Raw genomic sequence first — 21,118 nt, 5'->3', positions numbered from 1 at the left:
GTTCTCTTGCAACATTGGCCGGCATATTGAAAAACCTCAAACTGAGAAAACGCTAGAAACGTAAAATTATTAAATAAATAAATCTCCAAACATACTATATGTTACATATAAGACTTTAATTTAAATAAAAAATTTCCTTTTTTACATAATTTGCCTTCATTTTCTAAGGTTTTGTCACTTTTCTTCAATTTTTTAGCCCTTTTTTTTTGACGACCCAATTTATTATTTGGCTTTCCTCGATAGATTGATCGTTTAAGGTGGATTTTGTTTATAGCGTTTGAACCGTTTATTGTATAATAGCCAGGAATCATGTTAAGTTTTTCATATATTAGGATTGACGATTTCATCTCAATATTAAAACTGAATCGATGTATCCAAAAACGTTCTAAGTCATAAAAACTATTTTTTTCGGGGAACGAGAAAAAACTTATTAAATCCAAAATTATTACTTTAATGAATTCAAAAAAAAAATCTGGGTGTTATTTGACATCTTTAAATATTAGATTTGTTAAAGAATATATCAAAATTTGAGATTTATATATGTGTTATACATAGTTAAAGTTGTCTGACTTAAAAATAGTTTTTATGACGTTTTTGTATACATCGATTCAATTAGCTATAGCATCGTAGACACCAAACTTTTGCTTTGTAATGGTGACAAATTTTGTTTTCAGTATACGATTCCAAATTTTTCTATTAAAGGACTCATTCGCATTTTGTGTTTTGCCGTGAAGACATTTTTTAAGCTCATCATCTTTAGTGAGGTACTCACTAAAGAAGATTACAAAGTAAATAAAACCAATACCTACAAGCCAGGGCCTGGCTTGTAGGTATTGGTTTTATTTACTTTGTCTCTGTTTAATTTACACTAACTACTTGCACCCGTTGGACAATATGGGTAGTGCCAGTTGTTATCTTTCGATGATGCCAGGTGAAAAAGAGTTGCAAGTGCTGATGATTTTATGGCAACTAAATCACCAGTATTTTGTCTAATTGCCATACCAAAAAATTTTTGCAATCGATCAATAGTTGCATCCATCAATCTTCCATGAACACCTAGTCCTCTCAATTTTTTTTAAAAATTTTTTTCCAACACGCTTCTGATTGTGCCCAACACATTCCAATTTAGTTACTTAAGTGTCAGGATAAACATCCTTAACAATATTGTAGCTTTTACTATCTCCATCATCCAAAAAGTTAACATGTTTTAGTTTATGTTTTTGAATCGATACCTGGAGAATGCGACTAACTCCTTCATTTTTGAATTCCAGAATATCCTATTCCAAGAGATCTCATTGTGCATATTGTATGTGTGTATATATCAAAGACTCCTTTTTCGTTTAATAATTTTGAAGTATAAAAGTTATTTTGGTATTTACATTTTGAACAAAATATTGAAAGTTCACATGCAAGTCCTCGCTTTTTGCTAATGTTTTCAGTTATTGCTAAAGTTGTTTGAAAGCAAGTGGGGCAACTTATAACTGATACAGCATTTGACAAAATAGAACAATCAATTATTCTATAACCCATCACATCTTTCTTTTGGACTTCGGAAGTTCAAAATAGGTTGAAGCTTGCGAAAAGAAGAAGTCGACGTTTTGAAGATGTCTGTTTGTTTATCAACAAAAGATTCAATATTATCATTTAAAAGGTGATTTAAATTATTTAAAATCTCACTGTCACGTAACACCTTTCCATTAAAAATCCTTTTTCTTTTTACTGCTCGTTTTGTTCTTGCTTTAACTCTATCTACTTTTACCATGTTTAAAAACTTTGAAAAAATTTATTTCTGTTGCGATAAAAATTGAGCTGAAACTAACTTATAATCTATATTTTATTACTAGCAGTTTTATAAATATAACAAGAATATCTTTATATCTAACAAGAAACCAATTAAGATTTTTAGTTGCGAATTTTATCTAAATTTTTATTGCATAAGAACCGTAGCGTGGGGTAATCGAGCACTTCACGGGGTAATCGCGCACCCGTTAACATATTCATTTTAAAAGACAAATAAAACATTTATTAATAATGCTTAGTTCATTTTCAAGCTAAAAATACATAAAGTAACTTTAAGAAAGTATAAGTTGTTAAATACAGTTCTTTTGGAAGGAAATAAGTAACCAATAACAAGTTGTTTATATCACGGTGTACATTCATAGAATCCCGTCAAAACTATTAACTGGAAACACTAAGGGTAAGCATTTGTAGTTAAAACTTTCTTAGAATTTTGAATTTTGTTTTTAGTATACCATTCATATATTGCAGTAAACTTGTATAAGTTTTCAAGTCTTATAAATAAATTGTTCATAAAATATATGTGTTTAAAGTAAGGTGGGGTAATTGAGCACTTTTATATGGGGTAAATGAGCACCTTTTGAATTTACTGGTTTTTGTTCTTATAATACTTTTAATAATAAAATTAATACTTAAAGATACAAATAATTTGAGTTTTTAGCTCATATTTTTCACTTTTTTATAACAGATTTGTGGAAATGGTGAGAAACTATATAAAATCAACTCAAAATCAGTCCAAAACTTACACTAATAGTGAACTTAAAAGAGCTATCCAACTTGTTAATGATGGAGAACCTTGTAAACGTGTGGCAATGCTACTAAACATACCACACAGAACTTTAAGGTGTCATATTAGTGGTTTACGCAAAAGTAGTGTGGTTGGTCGAAAGACTTCATTGCAACCAGACGAGGAGACGTCGATTGCACAATACATTGCAATTTTTAGTGATTTTGGCTATGCATTTGATAAAATAGACCTCAAATTATTTGTACAAAGTTTCCTAACAAATCTGGAAGAAACTGCCCATTTTTTAATGAAAATTTGCCTGGTGATGATTGGGTAAGGTCATTTTTAGAGCAGCATAAAAGTGTTTTGTCTTATCGAGCATGTCAAAATATTTGTAGAAAGCGTGCTGCAATTTCATGTGACTCTGTTAATAGATTTTTTAACAACTTAGAAGATACAATAAAAAATATTCAACCATAAATTTATGGACCAATGAAATCAACATTGAGAAAAATAATTACTGAATGGAAAATTGGTGAAGGAAGATTTCATACATCTCTACCAAAAAATGTTTTTCCAAGATTGCTCCTTAATCTCTTAACTAATATGAATCACATACAAGAGTTTGCTGTAACTGGGTTCAAAACATCTGGTATCTACCCACTAAACAGAAAAAAAATTATTGACAAGAATTTAAGGACAGACATATCTAAATCTTCTCAGAACTTAGTATCCCCATTATTTTTTGAACGTCTTGCAGAACTTCGACAAGCTTCTGCTAAAAAGCCTGGAGCAGTAGTGCGTGGGGAAAAAGTTAAGGTTTCACCAGGAAAAAGTGTTTCACTAGAAGATGTTGCAACAGGTTCCTCTGCTTCTAAATTCCAATCAAAACACAAGCTAATCAAAATAAAGAATACTCAACTTAATGAATCCTTAAATATAGAAAGACAAGAAAGAAATTCAAAATTAAATTTGAATACTTTTAAAGAAATAATTGATTATGATATACCTTCTAGCTCCAAGATGTATATTGACCTACAAGAAGCTTCTGATAAGAAATCTGATGGTATACAGAAAGAAAAAAGTGAAATATTAAAAAAAAAAGATTTATTTACTGAAAAAAGTGATTTATATGATGATTATGACCTTGAAGATTCGCTTTTCCATCAAAAACAAGCACACATGCAAAAAAAGTGTGACAACTACTCAAATGAAAGCGCTTACGAATTAGATTCTCTTTGCTCTAAAGGAATGTGTAATCCTGGAGTGATTGCAACCTCTGAATATTTATTAGCAGAGGGTTCTTATGTTGTTGTAAGGTTTGAAGGAAAAAAGACACCCTATCACTTTGTAGGCCAAGTTGTAAATATAGAAAAAGATAACAATTGGAATATTAAATACTTTAGACGAGATTTTGATACTACAAACCCAAGAATCATCTCCTTCAAAGAACCACAAGTTCCTGATTACTTTGTAACAGAAAGAAAATCAGTCATAAAACATCTTCCGGAAGAGTTCACTGATAAACTCTTCCTGATGATCCAGCAATGGTGAAACTTAAAGTAGAAGAAAAAAGTTAGATAAGTGTTTTTTACTAATTTATATATATATATATATATATATATATATATATATATATATATATATATATATATATATATATATATATATACACACACACTCATACATATTTGATAAATATACATACAGAGCCGAATTAACCAAAAAGCTAATACCAAATAAAGCCATAAATAAAATTACCAATAGGTGAAACTAGGCCGTGGCCTGGGTCCCAAAGATCCCCCAAAATAGAATGTCTACAAATTTTTAAATCTTATTTTTTTAAATATGTGTATATATATATATAAATATATATATATATGTATATATATATATATATAAATATATATATATATATGTATATATATATACATATATATATATATATATATATAAACTTGTTTCTCCGCGCAGCGGCCTTGTTCGTCAAGGTTCGTGTTTCGGAGTTATAGAGTTGAGAGAGGGTTATAACCACAATGAAGTAGCCTCCTCATCTGTAGTGGCCTTCTGGGCCTTGGGGAGGTGAAATAACAAAAAAAAAAAAAAAAAAAAAAAATATATATATATTTATATATATATATATAGTTATAGATATATATATATATATAGAGAGATATAGAGAGAGAGAGAGAGAGAGAGAGAGAGAGAGAGAGAGAGAGACAAGCCTTTATTTACAAACTCGATAACTTTATCAAAAAAATTATTAGGTGCTCGTTTACCCCAAATCGTGGGGTAAATGTGCACCCATATATTTTTTAACATAAGTTCTTCGCTTTATATTTTTTCTTAAATCCAATGTACCTCTACGAAAGGTTTAATGTAGAACTAAAATAACATATCTCACTTTTTAAAATTAACTACAAGTTTTTTTTTTATTTTGAAAAAAGGTATTAAAATGGTGCTCGATTACCCCACGCTACGGAAGTCATTTATTGAGGTACTGCAAGATGTAAATTTATATTTTTTGAATAACAACATTGTTACTACATAAAAAATAAAAAAATTTGATATTTAGAGGAATTTTCAGACAGCCACTACGATTTTTGAAATCCCCATATATTAATGTATCTAAACCAGTTATAAAACTTTTTTTGAATTTTTGAAATTTTTTGGGGGTGCATCTTCCTTAAAAATGCTGCGTCGAAAACAACAAAAATTCAATGTTGTATTTTAAGATGGCGAAGTGTAATATTTTATAATGATTTAACGATATATTTTTTAGTAGACAGCATTTTATTTTATGCTGATTCAACGGTGCATTTAATGTGTATCGGAATTAGATTTTGTTATTATTTTTTTAAATTTACATATTTACACTAGGGAAAAGTCAGATACGACAAAAGCTATAAAGCGACTTGTATACGACAAAATACTTGTATACGACAAAAGCTATAAAGCGACTTGTATACATTTATCAATCAAATTAAACCTAATCACTAACCACCGCGCTACGACTGATAAAAAAATAGAAATCAAGTTTTAAGAGAGATAAAGAACGAGAGATAGTCAAACACTATGCTTAATTTTAAATGTTTCTTTTAAATAAAGTTAAACTCAAATATACAAATTAGGATAAATATATAAAAAAATTTATTATCAAAATTCATACAACAAAGTTTATAAATGATGTTACCTTTACCTCAGAATGGTACGTGTAATACTTAATCGTTTTTTGCAATTGTAGAAAATGTAAACAGTTTAGAAATTACTATTTGCTTCTTTATGTATTAAAACTTGTATAAAACAATACCATTATCTTCTAGTTTATATACGTCATTATAATAAAATTTTTGTAAATTATGATTCTTTAATAAATATCGGTGATAAGACACGCCTTCATGCTCCAGTTATTTATTTTATTGTACATTTTCTTGTATGTGTATGAAAATTGTATTTATAGTAAAAGGCAAAATAATGATAAAAAAAAAGCCGCGTTTGCACTCGCTGTCTTCATCATCCCCCTCTAAGCTTTTGAAACTTTTTGGGTAACCTTTTTCAGATATACCTGCATACGTAATTTACGAAAGATCCATAACCTAACCTAAGAACTTTTCATTTATATGTTCAAGAAATTATTTTTAATAATTTGTAGCAGTTTTACACATCTTCAGTAATTTGAGTTTTTTTCTTAAACTTTCAGCTATTGTCGTTAATTTCTTTATCAACTTTAATAATTTTGTGATTTAAAAAATTAATAATAGATCTTTAAATATTTTGTAAATTTATAAACAAACAAAAAGACAAAATTAGGTGAAAGAAAAAATGATAAAAAGTAGAAAAAAAAATTAAAGTAAACTATCTATTTGTCTACGCAATATTGTTTGCCAGTTGAATAATATAAGGTCTTCATATCAAGCAAATTTAATTTTTTTAACTTCAAAATTAAAATTGGAGAGTTCAAACGGTTAATAAAACAAAAAAAACGCAAAGGAAAATTACCTCAAAACTTGGATCTACCATAGGCTCGGTTCAAAACTTACAAAAAATTTGAAATTTGACAATATAATTTTTTAACAGTTAACGAGGTAAAAAATTAGCAAAAGAAACCAGGTAAATCTTTAAGAAAATTTAATTGGGTATAATATGTAATTTAATTTCATTGGTTTTAATTTTTCGCTTTAGTTATTTTTATAGTAAGGTCTTATTCGCATTACGAAACAATTGTTATTAGATAGGTTATTTTAATGAATTTAAATCTCAACATGGAAAACATTCATAAAATGTAAAACAGTTTTGCATTGAAACACTTTGGATCCGCAAAAAATGCGAATGACATTTCAATTTTAAAAATGATGACTAAAAAACGAAAATTCAATCTATGCTACTTTGTACGTTTTAACGGAGGTTCATCGTTGCGGACTAACGTTTGAGACAAAATAGATTCTGATAAATCGACAGACCTGTTTTGAGCGTGTGGCGGAGACGCGCTTCCCTCATCGTTAGAACTTTCCCCATCGTCATCGTCATCGTTGAAGCTATGAAGCATTGAATTGTTAACACATTCTGCCATTACAGACAACGGTGACTTTCCAGTATGAGCGGCAACCTTGTTCTCTATTAAATAAAACATGTATTCATCGTAAAGAAGCCGAATAAGGTGAAAAGATCCAAAGCTTGCGGCACTACGAAGAGTAAGATCGCGAATGATCATAGATGAGTAAAAAGACCAATTTAAAAGAAATTGTCTCGCTGCTTTTGGATACGAGTCGCGGCCTTGGTGTTGTTCAAGCACCATGCTAACAACTGATTCCAACCATTGAGCCCATTCCTCAAGTGATTGCTAAAGAAATTATCAGGACATAACACATAAACACAGATATATATATATATATATATATATATATATATATATATATATATATATATATATATATATATATATATATATATAGATGAATAATTTTTAAATTTTCATAGTTAGAACCTGTTGAGAAAGTGTTCGTTTAAAATCTTCTTCAAGTTTCTGAATGAGAGCTTCGTCGCATTGACATACCCAAGAAGATTGTTCCTGAACGTTGTTAAAGTCAACTTTATTTAGATCAGACCACATCTGATTAATTTGCTGGGGGTTTTGCAAAACTGCTCGAGCAGCTTGTGCCAAGTGATTTAATGATGTGTACCTTCGTAGCGTTTGCGAAAACGCACTTGCGGCAGCAACCTGAAAAGAACTCTTATTTAAAAATGATCAACATATAAAATATATTCTATTAAAGTTAAAACTTCAAAAATAAAACCTTTATATTAACAATTTCTTTTGGCATTTCTGACATACTACCAATAAGCATATTTTCAAGACTTTTTGCAAAGTTTCTGATTGCCTGAGTCAATGTGCTTGGAACTGCACGAAGCACATCGGGAACCAACAATGTAACTAGCTTCTGATATAGAAGGTAATCTGTCTCCTTAATAAACTCTTGCATTGGCTTATATTTGCACAAAATTATAAGCATGGTCTTTGATATGCTGTAGTCGTGTGATTCTAGTGTACCGTTATCAGTTTTATCGGCTGCAGCAGGACTTCTGTAAAAAGCTTGCCACAAAGCTTCGACTAAATCAAACTGCAGATTAGAAATGACTTCAAGAAGTGCCTACGGATTTCAGATTAAAAAAATTATTATCTCAAATATATATATTTATATATATGTGTATATATATATAATGTCTTACCTCGCAATGACTTCTATAATAATTACCGAACGACGTTACGTCGAGTTTTGAGACCCCCTCAGGAAGAGACTCTGTAAGATCAATAGCAGGAACCTCAGGTAATCCCTCAGAAGTATCACCAAGGTATTGTTGGTACGATGCTGCTGTCATTCCTTCATTATTTGTAGATGTTGTTTCAACACGTGCTCCTGTTTGATCATAAGATGCACTACCAATAGTTCTAAAGCAAAATGATAAATTATAAACATATATATAAATATATATTATGATATCTTTTATGATGCTTTAATGCTTATATTAATATTACACATAGGATTAAAGATGTCAATTTTAAATTAATACACACACACACACACACACACACACACACACACACACACACACACACACACACACACACACATATATAATCAAGAATATAACCTCTTAGATGCTACGGGCTGAGCACGTAAAGCTACTTGCGTGTCATCTGTCAACCGAGACAACGGAGAATTGGGTTTTACTCTTATACCGTAGTAATGGTACTTCGAGTTTCCTCTGAAAAAACAGACAAATTGTAAAATAACACTAAATCAAAGTTCTTGAAAACAGTATTATTTTCATCGACGCATTCTTTAAAGTTATTTATAACTTTTGGATTTTAAATTAAACAAGTTATTTTACCTTGTTCCTAGCCTTCTAGTTTTTAAACCAAGGAAAACAGATCGTATTAGTTTTCCAAAGCTTGCTGCGTTAACGGCATCAATTTTGCTTTCAGAACAATGCCTTAAATAGTGACTATATAAAGTACTGCGTGGTAAACTGACGCCATCAGCTGTTTCATAGTTTTCTATTAACCACTGTACCTAAATAAAAAAAAAATGTCCATATAACTTTCCTTAAATTAAAACCATATTGGAGAGTGCGTATAGCATTAAAAATATCTTTTTTTTTTACAAGTACCATTTTAAAAATTATTCCGAAATTGTATTTATAAACTAAAATTATAATTAACCGGTCTTTTTTTTTATATTACTTCTGAATAATTAACAAGTAAAATACATTCAGAGAGAAAAGTATTAAAAAGTTTTTTTTTAATAAGCTCCCGCATATCGTAATCCTCTAAGTTAAAAATTTATTAGCTAACGTTCTTTATAAAAAAAATAAAGATCCTAATGAAAACTAAGAAAAAAAAAAGTTATGATAAACAAATATATAACAGAAATAACTTGTGAAAACAAAAAAAATAATTTTTTTAAAAAATGACCAAATATTTTTGTAGTCAAGCTAATAAAGAAATATTAGTTTACATAGCTATATATAAATATGTGTGTGTGTTTATATATATATATATATATACATAAATATATATATATATATACATATATATATATATATATATATATATATATATATATATATATATATATATATATATATATATATATATATATAATTTAAAACATACAGTCATAGGTGAGGCTCGTGTAGTGTGTGAGATGGGCACTCTTTGATTTGCAGACTGTCCAGGTTGTAAATACTGAGCTTGATGTGCTACGCCGATCGCTTGTGCGCTAACACCAACGGACATTGAACCAGGGTGATTTTGTTGATTAGAATAACCTTGGTATAAGTGGTTATGAGAGACACCATGAGAACTTTCCATAAAAGTAGGCATATTTGAGGTTTGAGAGTAAATAGTGTTGTCGTGCGTGCTTCCATAATTAAAGCCACTTCCCCTAATAGATATCAAAAATTAGATCACAATTTTACACATTGAATTAGGACTTTATCAGTACTTAATTAATACCTTTCCATATTTACTTCGACCATTTTCTTACATATTATAAATTTTATTAATTTTTTTCTTTCGATAATTAAACGCGGTAATTAAATAAATTTAATATTTAAACTCAATTAAACACGTTAAACCAAATATTATAATAAGAAAGTTGCATGCTAAATTGCAAGTGCGGCGAAAACATTTATAAATAAAAACTGATATTAAAATACCCCACAAAGTAAAAAGCGCACAAACGTAAACAATGCTCAAACTTCAAAACGGTAAGATGCGTGACAATAAAAATCGCGTTTAAAATAGTTTCGAAACACAAATAGGTTGTATCCATGGTGATATAATACGTTCGGTATTTAAATCGAAGCATTTACTAGTAACAAATGCAAGTTTCTATTATGATAAAAAAAAATAATCGCAACATAAAAAATATTGGCTTAAAGATGAAATGAATTGTTGGCATTCGATTTAAAAATATTCTATTGTTGCTAACAAATAAATTTTTTTTACGAAAAACAAAACAAGATTAAAAAAGAACGCATCAAGGAACTTAAATTATCGCGAGGCTCTTGATATTATGATTTAAAAACTTGTCCGCGTATGCACCCAAGATGCTAAATTAATCTACCTACCGCTTCATACCTCCAGTAATAAATCCCCATGATGCATGCAATCCATTAAAATTCGATGGAGGGCTGTTACGTGGAAATGCAGACTCACTTTTAATATCCGCTGGCTTGCAATTTCCTTGATATTCTGCATTAGGAGACAGACGTTGTTGGTCGCTGCGATGAACATCAATGATGTCCGAGCGATAACCAAATAATCCATAATCATTTCTGAAATCATCTTCGTTTAGACTTGATTTAAAAGGAGGAATTCGTTCATACTCTAAATCTCTTTCAAAAAGATCGCGTTCCCGACGGGATGCACTAATATATACAAAGCTTGGCGTCGACATGGGGTTGCTTAGACGAAGCGCTGCTAAGATGTATCGCAATTAAAACGTTTTTAAGATATGAAAACAAGATACAGCTCTGGTTAATCTATTTTCAGGGGGAAAAAATACTTAAAAAACAAGAAGACATAATAGTTGCAAAAAAGTAAAAAACCCCCGCCTAGAAAATGGTTATATAGAATTATTAATGAAAAGATTTCGATGGCAATTTATTCTAGCGGTAAAGTATAAATAATTTAGTTTATCTCGAATCGAAGTGAATATCAAAAGAGCAAAACTATAGTTACGCAAAAAACTCAATGAGTGAATCAGATATTATGAAAAAAATTTATTAACTCAAAATATAAAAATACGTTTATGTTTTAACTTGTCAATAATAACTTAAATGATTGAAGGCGTTTAAATATTTTAAATTTGTTTAAAGCTTGATTAACAAGATACGTCTAAGTTTTTATAGGTTAAATTTGTATTGTTAAACAAAAAATAAAACAATCAAGCAAAGATTATCTTTACTTCGTAGATAAAAACTTTACAAAAAAATAAAACGTCACTTTGAATTTTTGTAGGTTACAAAACATAAACTACCTAAACATATACGACGATAAAATATTACGGTTTTGAAACTATCTTATGTTCTTACCAATTATGGCTTGCGCCATTCTTTTCCTCTCGGCTTCTCTCTCCACTCAATCTTTGCAAATTAGAAATATACCCTGGATTCCCGTTTCGAGCCACAGGAGTACGATTTACAAAATCTCTATCTCGCAATTCAAAATTGACTAAACTAGAACCTTGTATCTGATCAGATTTATTGTCATTTTCATATCCATGATATACTAATTCTGGCATATTCCCAATAAAAGTTAAAAAAAGAACAACAATAAAAATAACAGAATATAAAATCAACTTCTTAGCAACACGATGATCGCAACAAACTGAAGCAATTTAAAACATTCTATGTGCATCAAATTGAACATCCGGAATACGTACTTTGTTTCTTACAAAAACAATTTACTTCAAGTCGAAGTTTTTTACTCCTAATAAATTTCCATCCCTGATAGATAACAGCTCGATTCAATAAAAAGATAGAGGCTAATAAAATCTATTATTTACATACAATGGATGTTAATTGTTATGGTGACAACGATTGATTATTTTAAAACAAATTAGATACTAATCCGAAACAAACAGAAAATTTATACGTAGATTTTTTATTATAAACATTTTCCGTTACCGTCTAATATAATAAAGTGATAAACCGCGAAAATCAACTATCACTAAGGAAATGATATTTGAATGAAATAGTTCTTAAAGATGTACTTTTCATTAAATAAAAAATAAAAAAATACACACACATATATATATATATATTAATATATATATATATATATTTGTTATTTAAGAAACTTGTCGTGACTTAGCAACTATTCAATAAAAACATATGCTTACATGTTTATAGGAGAGTTTTGATTCGCATAGGTTTGACTTTCACTATATCCTGGAACAAAAGATTAAAAAATAAATTAAATACATACATTTGTTTCAAAATTTCTCGGAATTTTATATCACATAAGATTACAGTTTTACAAATTGATTTATCTCTTTTTATTATACATTCAATATATCTTAATGTTTTAACTGTCTCTGTAAAAGTAGACTTCATGAAAATAAATTAAAAAAAAAAAAAAAAATTTGCCCATGTTATATTTTGTAGAACTTTAAATACAAAAACTTAGAAAACTACTGTACTATATAACTACTATATACTGGTAAGTGCTAAATATAAAAAAGGTCACTCCAAAGCATATACTTTTTTTCAAGTTATATAATGCCCATAATGAATAAAACAAATATTTCAGTGATATATGGGACTTACCATGTATTCAAGTGTCTTGGGGAAAGGATTTGTTTGTGTGATTTTTTTTTATACTTTATTATAGCATTTTTGTTTTAAACGTATTTTTTTTTTGCTTATTCTTTAAAATTCTGTGCTTTCTGAAATAAAAACAACATCAATTTCTGTCTATCTAATAATAATGATATTAATAATATATATTATATATATATATATATATATATATATATATATATATATATATATATATATATATATATATATATATATATATATATATATATATATATGTAAATACAGTGTTGGCCATTAAATTAGGACATTCATAAAAATTTCACTTTTTCTTGATTTTGAGTTAAAAATAACACAACCAATGCCGTGTTAGTGTTCTGGAACAATGGTAATTTAATAATAAACAAACATTTTGAAAATATTAATTAATGCTAAGAATTTTAAGTTAGTTTTATCGTTGTATGTCAGTTAAGAAGTCGCGAGGTGATTAAGTTCATATTGAAGTTGTGTTGGTGTTATGTTGAACAGTATGCAACAGAATAAAACTTTTAATGATTAGTCAAATGAGTAATAATTAATATACTGACTGGATTTAAGGGAAGTTTATATTTTGAAATTACTATAATATATCTGTAAATTTTTATAAATTAATAATAAGTAAATGCTCGGACATTAGTCCCGCAAAACGTCATGAGGTTGCTACCTTGTTGCAACATTCGTCTTTTACAAATATATATATTGCTAAAAGACTTAATGTTTCCTATCAGACTGTTGGCAGAATTAAAAAAACTTTGTTTACTGGTGGCAATATTACTGAAACTAAGAGAAGTAACTGTGCCAGACCACGCAAATCAACACCCCGTGGTGATCGAGAACTGATAAAGCTTTGTTGTGAAAACAGATGTAAATCATCTTCTGATTCAGTCAGTGAATGGAGAAAAGCTAGAGTTGAAGTCAGTAGTAGAACTGTGAGAAGACGCCTAATGGAACATGGATACAAGGCCTACAGGCCATAAAAAAAACCAAAGCTTACACCGGCAATGTGCAAGAAGCGACTAGCTTGGGCGAAGGATCACCAAAACTGGACTGAAGATGATTGGACAAAGCTATTTATTGAATATTACTATTTGTTTTAGTAAATATTGTCCTTGTTTGCTGGTTATTATTACTTATTAGAATAAACTTTTTGCTTTTTGTTTTAAATGTAATAACTGCATTAATGTGAGCAACCTCAACATTCTGTTTAGTATTGATAATAATTAATTTATTAATTGTTATGATGAATTGTGGTGTTCCATTAAAAGAAACTTTGTATTGTCTATGCTTAGGTCTGCTTCTCAGATGAGACAATGCTAGAAGTTTTGGGAGAAAGGACACAGTATGTTAGGAGAAGATCAACAGAAGCATATCATCCAGACTGTATTCAAGAAACTGTTAAACACCCACAGAAGATTATGGTCTGGAGCGTGATATCTATTCATGGGACAGGGTGACTCCACATTGTAGATGGTATAATGAACCAAGAAAAATACAAAAACTTATTAGAGAAAAAGTTATTTACACAATTAGATGAATAGTATCCAGATGGCAATTGCATATATATGCATGATGGTGCACCTTGACACATGGCCAAATCCATCGCTAAATTTCTTCACGAAAAGAATGTCCCAGCATTAAAATGGCCAGGAAACAGCCCAGATTGTAACCCCATTGAGGAACTGTGGAGAGAGTTAAAGAGGGAAGTAAATAAAACAGTTTCAACTTATAGGGCACAGTTAATTGAGAAGCTAGTACATGTCTAGCATCATGATGAGCGTCTCAAAAAACTTGCAGATCAATTGATTCGTGGAATGCCAAGATGTGTAAAAGCGCTCATAGATGCCGGAGGAGGACATACAATATATTAATTTTTTTTAAACTGGTTTATTATGTGATTTAGGATGCACTCACTATTTCATTTTGGTGCATTTATATATAAAAATAAATGAAATATGTAACTTTTTTGTCAATGTCCTAATTTAATGGCCAACACTGTATATATATATATATATATATATATATATATATATATATATATATAATATATATATATATATATATATATTTACATTTTACTCATTTCTACTACCATTTAAATTTAACTCAATTCTACTACCATTAACATTTTACTAAATTCTACTCTTTTACATTTACATTTACTTATTTTTTACATTTTTTGATGAGAATTCTTATACAAAACAATTTCCTCTTAATAAAGAAAATCTTCAGATGAAATAGAAATATTGTGCATTAATTTTTTGGTTTTGTTACATTTGTGATGACATTTTATATCAACTTTCTCGTAAAAAGATGCTAAAAGAATCAGATACCTGCAACATCAAAATTAAAACATGTGTATTCCACATGTTGCAAAGGCAGGAAAATACTTTTTCTTCATTACAACTTCTATAAATAAGCTTTAACAATAGTTGTAATAACAAGAAAAAAAAATGTTTTCCACAAAGTAATAGATCAGACTTTTATTAATCTATTAAAATTATCCATTTTATATTATTCGTTAAAAAAACACATTGAGTGGTTAGGTAAAATGAGTTCATTTGAAAGTAATAATAAAAAAAATCTTGAATTCTTGATAAATTCTTGAATACATATTTGAATAACATAAAGATTTAAGGTTTTACCCAGTTTTTCCCCTTTATCATTTTTATAAAAATTTCCTAAAAAGCAAAAGATTAGGCAGAGCAACCACCCTTAATATAAAATATTTTTCAAAATAATTTACAACTATTCAAAATATTATACCCTTTTAAATACATTTACTTGAATAAATTCTAGATAACGTAAATACATTAAATGTGAAAATATTGTTCAAAGGAACTATATAATAACATATTTATGAATATAATGAGTATGTCATTTTAATTACATAATTATATATTTATGAACATTTTTATTTGGGACAGGTAAGTCTTCTTAGACATAGGGAAAGCATTTTATATAGGAAAAAAAAACTTTATATTGATTTGTAAGTAAAGGGAGGAGTAATCATGAATCTTGGATGGTAATTCTAGTATTGAAGTATCACTAAAAAAAACTATTCTGTCCTGATTTGTTAAACAGGGAAATGCTAGTAGAGCCTCCAGTAAGAACATTTTTTTAAAAGTTCAAACTTGAATAGGTTCGAATTATTAGGAAAAAAAGTTCAAACTATTTTGAGCTTTATTTTAGTTATGTTAAAATACACTAAAGTAATACAAGGTATGTGTATAAATATTTATTTGTTTAACATCATTAATAAGAAGAAAAGCAAAAAATATCAATATTAGTTGCAAACAGTCCAAGACTAGAAAAAGATCTCTTAGTTTCTGCTGATGTAGCAGGAATTGATTGAAGAGCTTTAAAAAATAAATCTGAATATTTAGGCCTAGCTTTGCTAACTTCAAAAACAGCCATTTCTTATTTAGCAAACTTAGTTCAAATTTCCTGATAGTAAAGTCTCATTTCAATGTCTGATTGTTCAATAAAAAGTTTGAGGTGTTGAGCTAAATCAATTCAATTCAGCTGTGATATATTTTAGATTATCAGTTATACTATAAGTATTTACTTCCTTGTTGTTGTCAGAGCTATCAACAGAAGGCTAAAATAATTGCTGAATGAGATTAGTAGCAAGATAATCTTCCTTTTTTTCAATCTAGTTGCCAAATTGATCATCTTTTTTTTCATTATTTCTTTAAGACATTCGGATTTGAAAAGTACTTCATGAGATAAACTAAATAAATGTTTCTTCTTTTAATAATTCTATTTTTAAATACCTTCTTAACAAGTGGACTTATAGGTGATTTAGCTTTACGAAGTTTTTTTCTTTTAAATCTAATCACAATTTCAGAATACAAAATATCAGCATCTTTTGAATTAATGGTCATTTTTAGTGCTTTTAAAGCAACACAAAGTTCATTAATGGCATCAAGTTCATTTTTAGTTAGAGGAAAATCCTCATACTAATCAGGACTACCTGTAGTTCTGTTTGCACCTCCAAAAATCGTTTAAGCATATCAAGAGTATTGCTTTATCTTATCCTTGATTCACAATTTAAAGGTTGTTTTTCTTCAAAACTTTTCAATTTTATTGAAAATATTTTATTGAAGCTCATCATCATTGCTCACTGGTAATCTATGAAATTTCTTACCCACTTTTCTTATTTTGGCAACTGTTTCTTGGTACTCAGGTTTCAATAATGGAATGAATTTTCATTACTGTATGAACAGTTTAAATATCATAACCAACTTTAGTCCCATCTTCATCATCACTATATCCATGATCATAATCTACAGCTTCCATATCAACATCAACAGTATTATAATCAGAACCATGTGCAACTTTGTATTTTGATGATCTGGGGAAACAACTTGACCAATTTTTTTATTATGCAAGCTCTATCAGTAACAGAAGTTACAATGTCTGTCCAAATTTAAATCAAATGAATAAAGCTTATCACTCATCAATTTAATGGTTTTTGTTGCTAGCATTGTATCTTGGATTCATAACACTTCATGCTATTGAAATCCTTCATTGTGATGTAGGTTTGAGTTCATATGTCTTCTGTTTTTTATTGAAGTAAACTCTTTAAAGGGATCCCAAACCTCTGAGACATTTTGTGTTCATATTAAAGAGAATGATAAAAAAAAAATGTTTTGGCTAAATTTTTATTGATTAAAACAAAAGAATTAATGCATACCAAGAAAAAGTTAGTCTTACATTTAAAGGGATCCCAAACATATTAAAGAGAATGATAAAAAAAAATGTTTGGGCTAAACTTTTTTGATTAAAACAAAAAATAAATAAATGCATACCAAGAAAAACTAACTTTTTTATTTCAGTCAAAGCTTGCTTTCTCTGTTTTGTTGTAGGCCAAAAAGTCAGGATAATATAGACTGCAATCTACAGACTTGATAATTTATTCAAGCGCATTTTAGTACATGACGCCATTAATTTTCTAGTTTATTTACATATTCGATCTTTTACACAAACAAAAAAATAAACAACGATATGTACTGACACTCTTAGGATAAAACATGCTTGTATAAATTATCAAGTCTGTAGATTGCAGTCTATATTATGCTGACTTTTTGGCCTACAACAAAACAGAGGTGAGCTTTGACTAAAATAAAAAAGTTAGTTTTTCTTGGTATGCATTTATTTTTTTTGTTTTAATCAAAAAAGTTTAGCCCAAACATTTTTTTTATCATTCTCTTTAATATGTTTGGGATCCCTTTAAATAAAAGACTAAATTTAAGTTTCATTTTCAAAGGACTTATAACTTGTTTCTTAACTAACCTTAAGTATTTAATGACAAGAGCGCAAATGGAGTGTGAAAGCCAATGTCATCAATAGCTTTTAGCCAACTCAAAATTTCAGGCAGAGTTTTGTGGCCATCCCTAAAAAAATTTTTAATTTCTGGTATTTTGGCAGCAGGAATGTTTCTTGCAGCCTCAGGTGCAGAGTTATTGTATTTAATAATTTCAATTTTGAGTTTCGTTTTTAAATGTGTTGTAATAGCTGTTGTTGAGTCAAGTGTTATAATTTTACAAAGTTTGCTATTAGAATTCTGTAATTCTTTGGAATATTCGAAATTCAGAAATTTCGAATATTCTTTATGAGTATCACCATGGGATTTCTTTAACAACTGAAAATATGTAATGCACAGAAATAATTTTATTTTCAAATTTAAAAAAAACAAGCAACCGTTCTAAATCATTTAACACATTCTGTTATTCTGTTAGCAACCATTCTAAATCTATTTTCATATTCTGTTAGCTATTTAAACTTTAAAAGAGTTGCTTTCCTAGTCACAATAAAAATTAAGAATAACGAAAACTTTCTGAAAAAACTAAATTAAAAAAAAAGCTTTTGGTTTAACCAGTTAAAAAATGATAATAGAGAACCTAATTTTAATATATCTACGTGTTTGAACTTTTAGAGGAAAAAAGCTCAAACTTGAACTTCTTAAAAAAATGGCAAAAGTTTGAAAATTCGAACCTGAATATGTTCAAGTTGGAAGCCCTAAATACTAGGAAGAGGATACAGTTGTTAAAAGAAATGCTAACACTTTCACAAAGTTATATTTAAATAAGAATATGACATTATAAAAAACCCATCTAAACACCACAAGTTTGAAACCATGGCAATTAAACTAAAAAAAAGAGTTAAAGTAAGATAAGAATTAAGTCTTACTTTTTTTTATCTGATAGTTAAATTTAAAGATATGGTTGCTTTTTTTATCTAATAGCTAAATCTAAAGATATGGTTGCTTTTTATCTGATAGTTACATCTAAAGAAATGGTTGCTTTTTATCTGACACTTAAATCTAAAGATATGGTTACTATTTACCTGATAAGTTGCTTATTGAAAAAATGTAAATTCACTTTCATTAAAAAATAAAGGAAAGATTAAAAGAAATATTTATTTAAGGTCATCTAAATGGAAATTATAATGATGGAAGTGAAAACATTTTATCAATTACATATAAAGATATAATTGCCAACCCATACCTTTATATGTATGTTAAAAAAAGAAAAAAATTGTTTTTCAAAACAAAACAAAATTAATGATAAAATTTAATTTATATAACTTAAATTTTTTTTTTTTCAATTTTAATTTTATAAAATCCTTTTTTCATAACTAAGAATATATAAACCCAATTAATTTATTATTTTATTTATTAATTAATTAATTATTTCCTATAAACAACTAATCAGTTTCCTATAAACTATTAAACCTAAATAAATAATATTTCTAATTATTTTTATTTTGAATAAAAATAAACAAAAAAATTCATGCCAAAATCAATTATAGTAAAATTCAAATTCACCTTGAACATTGTTCATTTTTTGCATTATAATAGTATTGCTCTTAGCATTAACATCTGACTTTGTGTGTGGTTGCATCAAGTTGCCACCGTTAGCTGCAGAAAGATCTTTTGTTCTCAGAGAGTGAATGCTTAATGGTATAACATGACATTCATCTTTGGAAGAATTTTGAGGAACTTTGATAGTTACATAAGCTTGCTGGCCATTACTTTTGCTTGTTTTGAGAATAAAATTTGCGCTAGAGGTAGTTGTTGTATGATCTAGTAAATGATGTTCTATATTCAATGATTGATGCAATGAATTATTTGAATGTTGCATTAAAGATGAGGTATTGTTAGCTATGTGTTTTTTTTGAAGATTTACTTTTGTCAAACTGACTGGTGTAATAATCGATGAAGAAGAAATATTCTGTGAGTCATAATCAGTGAAATGAAAAGCAATTGGTTTAACATCATCCATTGAGTTTGAATTATTTTCGTTATCTATAAAGGTTTGTGAAAATGAACTCTCTTCCATTACAACAACCTAAACATAAACTAAGTTTGTGACAATTAAAAATTAAAACCATTAAAAAATTAAACGATAGGCATAACCTAATCAAGCAATTACAAACCGAATTGAATATAAAACAATTGCACAAAATGATTTTTTTTAAAAAACTATGGCAGATTAGAGGAATTTATTTAATTAAGATGTGAGCAGCTGTTTTCAAGCTTTCAAAACAATTTTAATATTTTTACAAGACAATCTTAATAACATTTATTCAAGACAATTTTAATAAAAAATATCATTAAAACTTTCATATACTTTCATTTCTTTAAAGACCCAAGTTGATATTTAGCGCAATAAACCATTTTTTTTTTTTTTGCATTAATAATTTTGCTATATAATATAAATCTAATCAAAGCGAAAAAAGGAAACAATAATACAATTAAAATGTCAACAATGACAGCTGCTACTTGCTTTGAGTCAAAATTATGCCCAGCAGAAAAAAAAAATGATAAAAAAACAAAACAGTATAGAAAGGCATTTCAAGCTGGTATGAGCTTTAAATGTTCAGAAATTGTTCAAATCTTTGATAACAAGTTATTTTTCTGATCTTTTTGTTAGTGTCTTTAAAAATTTTAAAAAAATCTGCCAAGATTATTTTACAAGAAACTTTTGAAGCTCAAAGATATTTCTGTTTCTTCAAAGATATTTTAAGATATTTCTGTTTCTTTTAGAGAATCTAGTCTTTTACTAAAAGTTTGATTACAGCAAGTGGTGAGGGAAAAATTTACAATCTACTGTAAAATGTTAATACAAACAATACTATTATGACAATGTTGTCCCCACTAAAGATTTAAAAGAATAAAAATATTATATTGTGGGAACAACAATACCATAAAAATAGCATACAATT

General features: G+C 28.2%; 1 protein-coding gene across 5 annotated transcripts in view; it reads right to left on the bottom strand.

The window, feature by feature from the left end:
- Positions 1-6,748: 6,748 nt before the first annotated feature.
- The window catches only part of LOC100203968 (transcription factor RFX3), a 17,862-nt gene continuing 3,492 nt past the window's right edge, over positions 6,749-21,118 (bottom strand). Inside the window, exons 2-10 of one of the 5 annotated variants that reach the window (XM_065818512.1) lie at positions 19,719-20,241; positions 12,433-12,481; positions 9,699-9,969; positions 8,915-9,096; positions 8,675-8,788; positions 8,252-8,471; positions 7,819-8,172; positions 7,509-7,742; positions 6,749-7,364 (exon numbers count right to left, since the gene is read on the bottom strand). In XM_065818512.1, coding sequence (XP_065674584.1) covers positions 6,906-7,364; positions 7,509-7,742; positions 7,819-8,172; positions 8,252-8,471; positions 8,675-8,788; positions 8,915-9,096; positions 9,699-9,969; positions 12,433-12,481; positions 19,719-20,232 — 2,397 coding nt within the window. In that variant the 5' untranslated portion in view covers positions 20,233-20,241 and the 3' untranslated portion in view covers positions 6,749-6,905. Of the gene's footprint in view, positions 7,365-7,508; positions 7,743-7,818; positions 8,173-8,251; positions 8,472-8,674; positions 8,789-8,914; positions 9,097-9,698; positions 9,970-10,040; positions 10,401-10,657; positions 12,337-12,432; positions 12,482-19,718; positions 20,242-21,118 lie in introns of those variants that run through there. The other 4 variants (XM_065818516.1, XM_065818514.1, XM_065818513.1 and 1 more) reach the window with 4 other exon arrangements.

Source organism: Hydra vulgaris, chromosome 14 (genome assembly GCF_038396675.1).
Source record: "Hydra vulgaris chromosome 14, alternate assembly HydraT2T_AEP".
Classification (NCBI taxonomy): domain Eukaryota; kingdom Metazoa; phylum Cnidaria; class Hydrozoa; order Anthoathecata; family Hydridae; genus Hydra; species Hydra vulgaris.
Note: the sequence above shows the minus strand (reverse complement) of the source record. Positions and strands in the feature narration are given on the sequence as shown.